At 40.9% G+C, this 14,696-nt stretch overlaps 1 protein-coding gene across 1 annotated transcript in view; it reads left to right on the plus strand.

Moving 5' to 3' along the window:
• The window catches only part of LOC122772622 (protein unc-13 homolog C), a 44,741-nt gene extending 32,119 nt beyond the window's left edge, over positions 1-12,622 (plus strand). The window contains exons 12-16 of the mRNA XM_044030809.1: positions 1,821-1,936; positions 2,141-2,304; positions 8,023-8,179; positions 8,662-8,730; positions 12,581-12,622. Coding sequence (XP_043886744.1) covers positions 1,821-1,936; positions 2,141-2,304; positions 8,023-8,179; positions 8,662-8,730; positions 12,581-12,622 — 548 coding nt within the window. The remainder of the gene's footprint in view (positions 1-1,820; positions 1,937-2,140; positions 2,305-8,022; positions 8,180-8,661; positions 8,731-12,580) is intronic.
• The last annotated feature ends 2,074 nt before the right edge of the window (positions 12,623-14,696 follow it).

Raw genomic sequence — 14,696 nt, forward strand, 5'->3', positions numbered from 1 at the left:
TTGTTAACCAGTCTCCAGAGTTACTGAAAACTTCCCTTATAACACATCATCTGTCCCCTTCTAGACATTTAAATTCACATTTCACTGCCCCCACAGGAAGTGTAAGACAAGTGCAGAATATGAGGATAAATACTTGGTCATATAAATGGTGCAGTCCGCTTGAGAAGCCACAGAGACCTGTGGTTAAGTCTGGGTCCTGATTCTGCTGATGCCGAGTCTTTTGCCGCTTCCACTCTCATACGTCGCTGGTTTTATTATACAGCACAACCCTGAATGGCAGCATAATGGGAGCTCCCACTTCTAACTGAAGTATTTTGACTGTCGGCGTCTGTCATTGTTTGGCTCTCTAGCTAAAAGGAAGCAATTTGTGTTAATAGTGACCCCTGTTCACTGCTGCTGCTGCCCTTTGCCTTTTTAAATGTCTACAACGAATGTCTAAACAGGCGTTTGCTGGTGAGAGTGTCCTCCCCTCCAGCTGCTGTCCACTTTAAGCCTCTTCATCCTCCTCTTCAATCTGGGCTATTCCACTTACAGCTTTGTCGCTCTGACATGTTATTATTTTTCACTTATCTGTCTTTTGACCAACTGACTGTAGAGGAGCATTTCACACAATTGACACAGAGAAGATTATTTACATATGAGAGCGCAGAGGGGAGAGGAGAGGAGAGGAGAGGAGAGGTGGGCAGCTATGAAGTCATTAGCTCCCAGCAGTGTGTCTACCTACATTAGTCTGCCTTTGTGGGTGTGCATTTGTTGGAAAACCTGTAAATCAACTTATTCTCTCCAATCCTACAACCCATTGATGCTGCTGATTTAATTATTAGCTTAATTGTTTCCTTGTACAGTGAGAAACTACTTGGTTGTGTGTGTAGAAATGTTGTCATGCTGTTATCTAGGACATGTTTTCAGGTCACGAATGCCCCCGTCATCTGTTTTTTTTATTGCATTATTATTAGGGCTGTCAATCAATTAAAAAAAAAACAATTTTCTGTAATTAATCGTGATTAATCGCGAAAATAAACCCGAAGCTTATCAGACATTTATTTATATAAAATCATGCAATCAATTCAAAGACTGTTTTAATGGCTTTCTTTAAACTTTAAACACAGTTTCTCTCTTGTGAAGTACATATTTCGCACAAGAAAAGGCATCTTTTCAACATGTTAGTCAATCTTCACACAGTGAAATACAACATACACAGAAAACACTGGGGGGACACAGAAGGAGAGCGTACAAACGCACACAAGTCAGGGAGGGCAAGAGAGAAAACACAAACTCACATAGAGAGAAAGAGAGACAGAGAGAAACAGCGTGTGCACACACACGCACGCAAAAGTCCATCTGTATCCATATGTCCTGTAACCAGGATGGCTGGGTTCGCCTGCACATGTTGCCACCGGAATTAATCTCCAAAATGAACGTTGACCGCACTAATTATTATATTTTTTCTGGTGTGGTCAAGGAAATGTTTTAACTAAGGTGGATAGTACTGCTGTTAATTGAATTGTGCTTTGTTTCAGTAAGTGGGGACACTCTCTGTGCACTTGGACCGTTTCTTTTTAATCAAATGCTGTAAACCTTAAGCGAAATCTTTCCCTTGTTCCACTCGCCATCCACTGTATTAAAAAGATTTTTTTCTTTAGAAAGGTGCACAGAAAAACGACTGCACAGTAAGTGTGCTGCATCGCTCAAGGCAAAACATTGAGATTGGAATGTAAAGAAAAATCTTGCAGAGTTTGAAAATTACATTTTTCGACACTGGCATTTACATTTCAGGTGATTTTCAGTTATAACTCATTCAGCTTGACTGTGTTTTACAGATAAGAGGACGGATAAGTCTGCTGTGTCTGGTGCTATTAGACTCAAGATCAGTGTGGAGATGAAAGGGGAGGAGAACGTGGTCCCTCCCCATGGCCAGTATACCTGTTTACATGAGGTAACCATAACAATGGGATTCAGTGTGAGCCTGAACCTTCTCACTTCACACCAAATGACAGTGAATCATATATTGGTATTGTTACAAAAATAAAACAACAGTTGCTGCACTTAAAAAAAAACTGGGTGTTTCCTTCATTCACTGTCATATAAAAAGAAACGACACCGTGACCGTTTTTCTTTTTATCGCTTGTGCCACTCACAGAACCTGTTCCACTGTCTGACTGAGGTGAAGAACAACGGCGTAGTGAAGATCCCGCAGGTGAAAGGGGACGAGGCGTGGAAGGTGTACTTTGACGACGTGTCTCAGGAGATAGTGGACGAGTTCGCCATGAGATACGGAGTGGAGTCCATCTATCAGGCTATGACGTGAGTACCACCCCTGATCTATGGCCTTTTACCTCAGCGATCTGTCACTGTCTCATTTGGCAGAATGGACGTGAGACAGAGATGAGAAAAGGAGAGCAGAAGCAGAGGAGAAACTCTAAAGATGTCTCCTCAGCAGAACCAGAGCTCGGAAAAGTATCGAGCTCCTAAGTTTGATTGATTAATCGCTGGTCCCCTGCTGGAAAAACTCCTAACCTGACTTGGTCACATTGATCATGGACACAGAAATACAGTTTCATGTCTCCCCGTCTCTGTCTCTCTGAGCCTCTGTGACCCTGTGTGTCCACAAATGTGTCTCTCTCCGCCTCATCCTGCCGCTTTACAAACATACTCCACGTAGACAGAAGACACACCATGAGAAACAGCAAAATCGTTGGTTATTGATCAAGGTCACGCCGTGTCAACACTGCAGGGCAGTATAGCAATGTTGGTGTGTTGGGTTACTGCTGCAGATGTCTGCATTATCTAATCTCACATTCATTTATCTTCCGCTGCACAAGTGGCAACTGCAGGCTTTTTTTCCTCCTTCTTCCACACTCATTAGTCACATTAGTCACTCTTCTTCTCATCTTTTGTTCTTGTTGTGTTCATGTCATCACAAATTGTAACACATACACTTTTAATTGATTCTTAAAACTATAAAATCTGATTGATCTGTCTCATGTATATTAATGTAGTAACGATTAATGACTCAACTTTTTGAACTAAAACCACTAATTTAAGGATTTTCTTTTGCTCGATATTTTTTTACTTTATTTTCTTATAACACGGGAATGCTTCTATTGTTGTGTGATCCCGTTGAGCCTGCTTTGTTGTTGGGTTCATACTGTATGCTGGAGTGAAAATAAATCTAAGCTGCTTAGCTCAATAGACAGTCTTTCACAAGTAATACACAAACACATTTTGGTTATGGGTCTAAACTTTTAAAAAAACAAAAACATTTTACTGAAAATATATGGATTTGAATATGCCAGGGTCCCGATAATTTAATATATAATGATGGTGATTCATCTTCTTCTTCTTATTATTATTATTATTATTATTTACCTCATGAAAAAACACTGTTAAACTGCATTTGGCTATTCTGAGGAAGGCGTCGTCATCCTTGTGTTTTGGTCTGATCTCTAAATTAAGATGAGTTCTTTCTACATGTATTCCAGTATATAGTAATGGACACATGCCCAGTCCAGACTTGGTATTTACATCCATTCTCAGTGATCTAATTAGGGCCAATAAGTATGACTGTTCACACCTGCCATTAATGCATCCTGGATGTCTCTCCTTTGACCACATAACATAAAAGGCAGTCTTTTATCCGTCCTTTAGATGGACAGAGTTCATACCTCAGCGGTTAGTGTGATCTGGCTGTGATCGGATCACTGAGGACAGGTTTAAATACCAGGCTTGAACGGGGCCACTGTGTCATTTAGGTGATAACCTGACTGAGCACATGCTGCACCTGTTTTCCTCAGCTCGACAGTTATTCTGCTCAATTCCCTCTTGGTACGTGCTGTGAACTTGAATAGCGATGTTTGGTGTGCCAGGTTTTTTCTCATTGACTTTCATGTCTGGTCAAAAAGAAAAAAAAAGCTTTAGAAATAAACAGGAAGCTTCTTACATAAGCTAGTTGTTTGTCATTTTCTGTGGATTATCACTCGATGATAAATCCATGATTTAAGAAGCTGAATTTGAAATTTAATTTGTTTTTCCAGGAATACACTTTTTAGTAGTTGATGCCTCTGCTCCATTCTTAGAGAAATACTAGTGATTCATATCTTGGAGTAGTAATGAGGCTGCAGGAAAGCATATAGGGTACTTGCAAGTGTGGGGGTATCTCCATATAATCTCCTTTTACCCAAACACAGTATTCATCTACTTCTCCATTTGGCTTCAACCTTTAGTAGTCACCATAGTGGCCTCCATCTTACGCTCTCCCTTGTGTCCTCTTCTGTGACACCAACTGTCCTCGTTCACAACATCTATGAACCCCTGTGGTCTTCCTCTTGTCCGCCTGCCCTGCATTTTTTTTCCAATATTATCGCTATCCCTCCTTTGCACATGACCACGTCATCTCAACCTTGATTATTTTACTTTATTTCAGTTAAACCTGTGGTGTCCCTCAAATATGCTAATTTCTTATCCCATTAATCCTGGTCACTCCCGACAAAAAGCTCAGCATCTTCAGCTCTGTCTCCAAGCCATACATCATAGCAGGTCTCACTACTGACTTTCCCTTTCACTTTTGCGGGTATCCTTCTGTCACACATCACCCCTGACACCGGTCTCCACCCACTCCACCCTGCCTGATGTAATCCCCACCTCCACCATGAACCCATCCGTCACTCCAGCCGCACACCTCACCACTGTCTTACTGTCCTTATTAATGTCCCGAACCAGCCTCACATACACTCCTGACTTCTTTATACAATACCACAGATGAGACGTTTTCTCCTGATCCACAAAGACACGGTGCAACCCAAGCACAATACTTCTGTCCAGCCATTGGCCTTAAATTACTATTTCTACTGATTGCTCCTAATCTTCCCTCCATTTCATCTTCGTGTGACATGTTCAGCAGATAAAAAACAATCCACTATTGTTTCCTCTATTAATATTCAGCTGTCACAGTCAGAAACAGACAGATACAGATAGTGGCCTTGCATTACACTCCTTATCGGTGGTTCATTGTTTCCTTATGACTTGCACTGCATTTCATTAATTCAATGAGAAATAATGAGTTAAAGACCATGTTTTATAGCATTGCCACAGTGATTTAAGTCTGAGCTGCTGTCTGGGTGCACATAGGGCAAGTTCAGCTGCAACTCCGCAGACACCTATTACACCCAGATAGTGTTGGTAAATTGAATTATGAATAAATGAACCTTGGACATTGAACACTGATTTAAAAGTGCTGGTCACATTTTGAGTTTTCATATGAAGAAATGTGACCATGTGCGATGAAGCAATACTGAACATGTACCTATTTCTTAAAATCTATCCTTTAATTTGTCTGATTAAAATGATGTGCACCGGGAACTTATGAAAGGCCTTCATTTTCTGTTATGTTCATCAGACCTTAACCTTTGACTTGATAACTGCATAAATCACAGCAGCAGCAACACCGAACCATCACCACCACCGATCCCCAACACAATCCTCCTTTGTTTTCCTTTATCTTCGTCTCACTTGATCCCCAACCCCCACCTCAGTTTCTCATCGTCTTTTTCTCGTTTTTCTTGCCACCTGAAACCATGAAATACTGCAATGTGGGAGTGTGTGCATATAGACCGATGTCTCATCTGCTGGTAAAAACCAAGGCAGGGTAATGACAGGAGGAGAAATTTCTTGAAAATTGGCTTGAGGAGATCTTGCTCTAAAAGTGCCATGGGAATTCAGCGGATGCCAACATCACTCTCATTGCATCACTCCTTTTCCTCGCCTCACTCCAAGTGCTCCTGGGTAATTTGGACGCTAAAAGCAAAGTAATTAAATAGGCTTCCTGATGGGAGCATGTGTGTGTGTGTGAGAGAGAGAGAGAAAGATAGAGTGTGCCTATGTATGCCCACACACATGCATGGATGCTACATTTGTAATCATTACTTGACATAAGCAGGTGCCTTTTCCAACACTTCATGAAGCAATGGGTCTCTGAGCTTCATTTTGTCAGTGCCATAATCGTTGCACTCACTTATGCACTGGATAGGATGCATAAAAATGAATACCAAACACTAATAGCTATCATCCAAACACCATTTCAACAGCATCTGATATGGAGGTTTGATATTAAGCAAATCCTTGTAGATGGCTGTAACATATACATGGAGTTAATGTGGGAGATTGGGAACAGCTTTCACGGCAAAGATTAAATCCATAATGTCATTAGGTTGTTTTCTTTTGGCCAAGTTTTAGCCATTGTCAGTCTTATCTGCATGCACATCTGCTCAATCGGACATTGCACAAACTGTTGGGGAGTCAACTGCTCTGCACATTTGCATCAACAGTCTCTTTTTTTCCCCCAAGTAAATATTGAGAAAAGGTTTCAGTGCATTTGTGGAAGCAGATTTTGGTTCTGACTCTCTGAACAATGTGGGCACTCGGGGAGAGATTGTATCTCGTTCATAGGGCAACACCGGTTACTCTCTTTTATGCAAGTCAGAAAAGTCACTAGATTTGTTGCTTCTTTAGAAATAAAGTTACTTGTAAATGGACAAAAAAATAGCATCTGATTCAATTTCTTGTCACATCCAAATACACATTTAGCATACAATAATGCAAAATACCAAACCCTACAGATAAGCTATAGAAAGGACACAGCAGACGGCTATTTTAACTCACACAGAAAAATCCCCAGCACTCAACCAGGCAACCAGTGGTATATCTTGAGTCACACAGCACTTAGCCGCAATTCAGTCAGGAACATTCTCATCATAATTAAACCATTTATTGCAACAAATGGAAATGCAGTTAGACTTGGCACAGATGGCTCCACTTTGTAGATGCACCCTGGATCGGCCAAGCTGCGTGTTAAGCCAAACAAGGGCAATGCAGGAAACCACTGTACAGGAATGAGGAGGAAGTACTGAAGAACATTCGAAAACGTTGAAAGCCTGCTAATCTTTGATTGAGAAAGGTGGAGGCCGGGTTCGTGGCGGTAAATCTTTGCCAACGGCAGTGGTGTGAGGAAGCATCGATGGAGCAAGAAATGAGCGATGAATGAACCACCTTGCTGAGAGCGGCTGCTCACCTGATTACAGCTGTGGTGTGTGTCCAACATGAACTAACGGCAGGTTTCATTAAATTTGTTTTAAAGCCACAGAATATGGCTTAAGATATAGAGTGAGGATGGAGCATCCTTATCTTCACCACAGGTGCCAGTCAATTATTATGTGGGAAGTTTTCAACGTGGCCTGTGAAGCAGCACTATGGATTGTTAACTTAAGCATGTGCTCTTCACTAAGGCAGACATTTCTCCTTGAACTGGAGGCCTCTCAGGCTCCACTTCTTAATTACTGCTGCGCAGTGCTGCGAGAGAGAGAGAGGGAGAGAGAGAGAGAGAGAGAGAGAGCTCATGTGAAATCTGAGGTGGTGATGCATATGCGTCTCTCATTCAGGGAGTTAGGAAGATTGACCTCAGTGAAAATCACATTTATTGGAATGTGCACATACTTCTTTTTTGTCCCAGTGGTCTTTGTTAAAGAAGGGAAGAAACAGCTTTAGTTTAAAGATACGGAGTAAAACAAAACATTGCATCTATCTTCACTGCTTTTTGGGTATGTTTTTATCCCAGCCTCCAGAGGAAAGCTTGATTGATCAAATTCTCTTATTTCATTTATTACTTTGTAACTTTGTTTCATTCATTTGTATATGCTACCTAGTAGATGAATGGTTGCTTGGTACATTAAAGTACACTGTTCTTTTTTAGCAGTCAGACTTCCTGCACAAAGTGTTCTAATTTGTTGTTGTGCTGTGGGTGGCTAGACATAGACATTTTTATGCTAAACTGCACACAAGTTCTTTTCCAACAGTGTGTTTATTTTTGTTGTTTTCTTTGGGGCATATCGATTGTTTTATAATTCCGTCTACTGATGCAGAGTCTCATATTGTACGTGTTGGTGTATTTGTGAGGTGATTGTTGGTGAAGAAGTGATTCACTCCCACTGCAACACTGTTCCTCATGCCGCTGTTTACTTTCCTCCGCAGGCACTTCTCATGTCTGTCCGCCAAGTACATGTGTCCTGGTGTGCCAGCAGTGATGAGCAACCTGCTTGCTAATATCAATGCCTACTTTGCCCACACGACCACCACCACCACAACCACTGCGTCTGCTTCTGACCGGTTTGCTGCCTCTAACTTTGGAGTAAGAACATATTCACTTACTCAACTTTTGCATGGATATTACAGCAGCAACAGGTTTAAGCTATTGTTCAAGTGTAAGGGCGGTCTGTTATTGTTCCTGTATTTTCTATTTATATTCAAATCAAGAGTTGGATGAATACCTGGTCATGAAAGCATGATAAAACACCAAATCTAAGACCTTTACCCAGCACTGTATAGACTGCTTAATAAAAAGGTGGATCTACAGTCTTGTATATGTAACACATGTACAAAATCTCAGCACTTTTTTGATTGAACTTATAAGCTAATGTTGTTCGGCATCACGTAATATTTCCAGGCAGAAAGCCCAGTCTGGCAGTGTAGATGATTTTGTAAATCACAAAAATGTAGTTCCAGGAAGTGAAAATGAATCAATGCCATGGTCCACGCAGTGTTATGATTCTTTTGGTTACAGTACTGTGGGTGTGGTGACACTCTGAGTGATGGATTTATTTCTCCTGACAGAGGGAGAAATTTGTGAAATTACTGGATCAGCTGCACAACTCACTGAGGATCGATCTCTCCAAATACCGGGTATGTATTGCGCCTGCTGTCACTTCAAAAGAGGAATCTTTTTGCACTTTCCTGTTAAATCTGATGTGGATTTCATGGGGTCCCATTTGTACACATTTTCCATTATCAGTGAAAATGCAAGTAGCTGCTCCTTGAGAGAGGTGTAGCCATTTCGGCCTCCTGCCATCTGGTGGATATAATAGAGGCCTCTAGGTTGATTCAACTTTGTTTACTGCACACTCTGTGCTTTCTACATCTGGTGTGGAACAGCAATTCATTTACACGTGGCTGTTAATGTCAAATATGTCTCTGTTGCCCTCTAAATGTGTTTATCGAGTGGATCCTTCCTTTATCTTGGATGCAGTTCACTGTGTATCGCATGCACGCTTTTCCCCCCGGTGTAAATCTCACACAGGGCACACATTACTGCCACATGTACTGTAAAAGATGGTCTACTAGAAGAACTATTAAGAGCTATTAAGAGGTAAATGTAATTATATATGCGCTCATGTCTCAAAGAAGGACATTTGGTAATGTCACATGTGCTATTCACATCGCTGTTCAGTATTTGCACTAAATATATGGCTTCGAAGAGGTGAGCGTTTTAGGCTGTAATGAGGAAAATCCTATAACAGATTGGTGCAGAAAATGAGAGACAAAGACCAACGTCATTCTGGGAATTGTTGCTCAGCAGAAACAAAACAAAAATGCAGTGGATTACTGTTTGTTTCTAAAGAAGCCATGTGTGAAGTAATTGTCATTTGGTAAACTCACAGAGGAAAAATGCAGCCACACTGAGACAGACGTGCCCGTCTGTTTAATTTTTAAATTTTCTTTTTTTTTTAGTTAAAAAAAAAAGACATGAGTAATGTGACTCATGCTGAAAAATGTTTTCCTTCACTCTCTGAGCAGTTTTGTAGCTTTTAGAAGACTTTTAGCCAGTGGTGTAGTCAGACACATCAATAATCAGCCTCTGGTGCATGGGACCACTGGTGTCTGATGAAATACAGAAGTGGTCCAATAAATAAACCCTGTCTTGAATGTCCAGCAATTGGGCCGGTGGTTCATAGATGTAGGATATTAGACACAGTGGAAACTAAGCTCTACAGGTTCACATTTCTATATATAAAAAAGATATATATTTATTGATTTGATGTTGACTGAAGTTGCAAAAGCATCTTATATGGCAAAAAAATCATGTAATACCTACATGCATGCACACAGGTTTATTTAACTCAACTGTATAGCTACAGGCAACCAAAATCTTTTTTATGTTTTTGATTGATTGACATGATTTTGGCCAACCAACCTTTTTAATCCCCTGATGAAATGTGAATCGGTCTATATGAACAATCAACAGAAGAGATTGAACATCCCCAGAAATGGTGGAAGCAAAGAAACTGGAATCAAGTGACAAGAAAGTCAGCCATGGTTCCCAGACATCTGTTACTCTCAGGCCACAGATGGTGCTGCTGTATTTTACTCTGGCAGATTGAAATCCTGACATACAGTACATAATCATCCAGAAGAATCCCAGAGGAGGGTAATCCTGTTCGGCCCCACACACCACCACCGACTCTCACACAAGCACACACACACACACGCACTCTTTTTCCTGAACCTGTGGACGCATCCACACGCTAGAACATAATGCAAACATGGTAAGAGCTGTGGACATACCTGAACAAAACATTAAGTTTCCCCTTAACCATTACCAGTTAATGCCTAACCCTCAAAATGTCGGCTTTTGCCCATTTTTCCAGAATCACTTTCAATATCAGGCAGTTAAAATACTGTTTTAACAATTGGAACAAAAAACACTGTAGTTGTACATGAACACCAGGTTTTGCATGTTAAATGTGAAATTTGAACAGTATAAAATATTTAAAATAACATTTGTTTGAGTCTTTTTTCTCAATGTCCAAAAACAGGGGAAAAAAATGGAAACTTACGTACAGGCCTTTTTCCTCCCGACTCTGAATCGCCTGCTTCCTTAAACAGTGCAAGTGAAATTACTGTGATAAGTACATGTGAGCTTTGACATGCAACTTCTCAGCTTTCATTTTCATTTTTTCAATTTTTCCCATAGCAAAAACCGCCGCGTAATTACGGTAATGCAGAGTGCGCTTGTCCAAACGTGTCATCTGCGATATGCTCAGTGTTAAAGGGGTCAAGAGATATCAAAAACCTGGAAAACACAGTGCCACACTGCTACTGTGCCAAACATCCCCTGACTCACACTTCTATCTCAGTTCAAGCATGTGGCATTCCACAGCCAACTGTAAGATGACCCTCTAATGTCACACAAAATTCAACGTGTGGTTCAGTGTGCGATTACTTTGCCACCGCTCACTGTTTGAGGCCACACACACACACACACCCTGACAGCAGCTGATCCTGCTGTCTGCCTACACTGTAAAAAACCCTTTTATTTTTACGGTAAAAAACTGGCATAGGATTACTGCTGATTTTACGGCATAAAGGTTAGAGGTTTTTCCATATTCTACCGTATAAATAACATTGTTTTTAATTGAAGGTAACAATGTTTAAAGTAAAGGATTTTCCATGAATTAAAACAGCATTTATTAACATAAAATACTACTTTATTTAACAACCTTATTTTTATGGTAAAAACTGGCAGCTGTGGTTGCCAGAAGTTTTGGCTCCTATTTTATTTTCACCTAATTAACACAATGGTTTAATAAGTTTAACAGTAAGAAAATGTGTTTTTACAAAAAGCCACAGGTTTGGGATATTTCCGTAATTAATACGGTGCAATTATTTAACAGTAGATTAATGTAATTTTTACAGGAAATTACTGTTTCGGCAACTATATATATTTATGCTATTTCACTGTTACAAAAACTGCAAGTTTTTCTGTCATGGTTTGACAGTTTTTCATTGTAAAATCGCCGGACATTTTTTACAGCGTACAAGAGGAAACAAAATAAAAGAGAGGGGGCGAGTCAAGACACAGCAAGTAAATAGTGACTTGAGGGAGACACATAATGAAGTTGCATTTAATGAGAATAAAGAGGATTCGAAGTGAGGGGTGTGTGAAGCAAGCAGGGAGGAGCATGGGGTTTAGACAAAGAGGAAGAGAGTGATTGTTCACTTTTCAGACAGCCTTGCTTGTCTGACTGTAACACATTCACTGAGACTGGTCACAGAATATCACATTGGCTTCACCTGCCAGCGCTGCCCTGCTGCTTGCTTGTCAAGCCTGCCACAGGCTAGTGGTTCTTACACACATATGCACACACACACTGAACCTGTCCTCGAGACACAGCCTGCCACTCTTGGACAGTAATAAGATTCAGATCGGGTTACTCTGCTTCTATATAATCTATATCTTCTATATAGCTAATATATATTACTTCACTATAATGGGATTCTGAGGGAGATTGAGTTTGCTTTTCGTAAAAAAAAAAATGAGTGCAGAATATGTGTTTCTTCCCCCCCAAAAACTTTATTCTAATAGCCTCGGGCAACACCTTGGATAGCGACGGTGTTCAAGTTGGGATCTCTGAGATTTGTTCATTAAGCACCCTAGGGTGTTGTATGCTCGTCTTCTAAAATGCAAGTCCACAGAATCCCGTTAAACCTTTAGCAAAGGTTACTTAGTGCAACCACTTGGTTTGTTGCTTAAATTACAGGAGATTGTGCAGACTCATCCACTGACGGGGCCAGAGTGTAATAGCTGATCCATACGTTACCTCTGTACAGCCGGACCGTATCAGAATCAGCCGCACAAGCTGATAAAGCATCGCATAAGCAAAATGTCTCTGGAGGTAATTTCCAAAGGTTTACTGCCGGAACATACACCCACCCTCTGTCACCTATAACAGGACTGATTATCTTCTTTCTGCAGGAAGAAAACTCTTCCTGTAGAGCTTACCCCGTCCAATTCTGATGGACACAAATTCATATGCATTGTGTTGCCGGCAGTTAAAGGTCTAATGTGTTACTGATTTATGGCACACAATTGTGTGCATTCGCTCACCCGTTGCCTTGACCTGCATTTTTGTTGTTTTCCTTACATCGAGCATAGTACACGGTTACAACCAGTCGTCCATTCTGTGTTCCATCACGTGATGAAATATCACCCTGGGTGTTAAATATTTAAACATAGTGGTGTTCACGCCTAGTGTAGTGCATATGGAATTCATCAGAGCCTACAAACCAACAGACACCCATAGCTGCCTTCAAGATATTCAATTCTGGACACGCGACTGTCTTCAGCTCAACTCGAGCAAAACTGAGATTATTAGGGTTCGAGCAACAAGGTTGCAAGAACCCTATTGAAACTGGAAGGATTATTATTAGGGTTCGAGCAACAAGGTTGCAAGAACCCTCTTGAAACTGGAAGGATTATTATTAGGGTTCGAGCAACAAGGTTGCAAGAACCCTCTTGAAACTGGAAGGATTATTATTAGGGTTCGAGCAACAAGGTTGCAAGAACCCTCTTGAAACTGGAAGGATTATTAGGGTTCGAGCAACAAGGTTGCAAGAACCCTCTTGAAACTGGAAGGATTATTATTATTATTATTCTTATTATTCCTTAAAGTAAATCGCATTTTTGAGGCCTTTCCCATACCCCAAAACTCACAGATTTTTGTGACCGCATCAATCCTGGTGTAAATTTACGTCTGAAAAAGGTTCGGGGAATGTGCGTCGAAAATTGAATGTGGGAGGGGCCAATAAGTGCGGCGCCACCTGTCCAAATTCACCATGACCAACACAAATATCGCACATGCACGAAATTCGGTACACATGTGTAGTGGGTCAGGATGAAGAAAAAATTACATTATGACCATGATCCAAACCCAACAGGAAATCCGCCATCTTGGGTTGATTGGCGATTTTTTGGCTATTTTGGCGAATTCGCAGCAATGGTATTTGAACTAACTCCTCCTAGAGTTTTCGTGCGATCACCTTCAAACTTGGTGAGGTCCCTGTGGACCAGTTGAGGAGCTTACAGTATCAAAGGTTTTTTCAAATGTCGCATGGCGCGCGAGATAGGGGGCGGCAAAGTTCGTGATGATTCTGATGTTTCGCATCAGAAAAACAAAACTCTTATAACTTTGCGATGGAAGGTCCGATCCGAACCAAACTTGCTACGATTGATGATGGGCCATGGCTGAAGACGTCTATGAAAAAACGGTGAAGTTTAAAAACAGCGCCTCCTTGTGGTGAAAGAAAATACACCAAAAAAAAAGTTTTTTTACGATTTCGGGAATAACTTTTACACAGATAATCGTACCGCACTCAAAAATGGTGACAACAGTCAAAACACGTGGTGGATGATGCGTGATCAATATGACGACAAATCGTTTAACGGTGTTGCCATGGCAACGACGCAAATTCGGATTTTTGGGACAAAAAATCAAACTGCTACAACTTTGCGAATCCTGGTCCGATCTGAACCAAACTTGCTAGGATTGATGATAGTCCGGCCCTAAAGACGTCTATATGAAAATATTCAATTTCGAAAACAGCGCCCCCTGGTGACAGCAGACAGTATGACAGCTTGTATTTCAATTATCTCCTCCTAGAGCTTTTGTGCGATCACCTTCAAACTTGGTGAGATCATTGTGGACGAGTTGAGCATCAAAAGTTATCAAAAGCTTTTTAAAATATTTTATGGCGTACGAGATAGGGGGCGCCAAAATTGGAGATAATAATAATTTTTCACAGCAGACAATGAAACTCTTATAACTTTGCGATGGAAGGTCTGATCCCAACCAAACTTGCTATAGTTGATGATGGTTAGTTCCTGAAGATGACTGTGTTGCTGAAACGGTACATTTTGAAAACAGCGCCTCCTGGTGGTGGTAGAAAATTCAAAAAAAACAAACTGTTACAACTTTGCCAATCCTGGTCCGATCTGAACCAAAGTTGCTGGGATTGATGATAGTCCGGCCCTGAACACGTCTATATGAAAATATTCAATTTCAAATACAGCGCCCCCTGGTGTCAGCAGATGC

Source organism: Solea senegalensis, linkage group LG7, assembly GCF_019176455.1.
Source record: "Solea senegalensis isolate Sse05_10M linkage group LG7, IFAPA_SoseM_1, whole genome shotgun sequence".
NCBI lineage: Eukaryota > Metazoa > Chordata > Actinopteri > Pleuronectiformes > Soleidae > Solea > Solea senegalensis.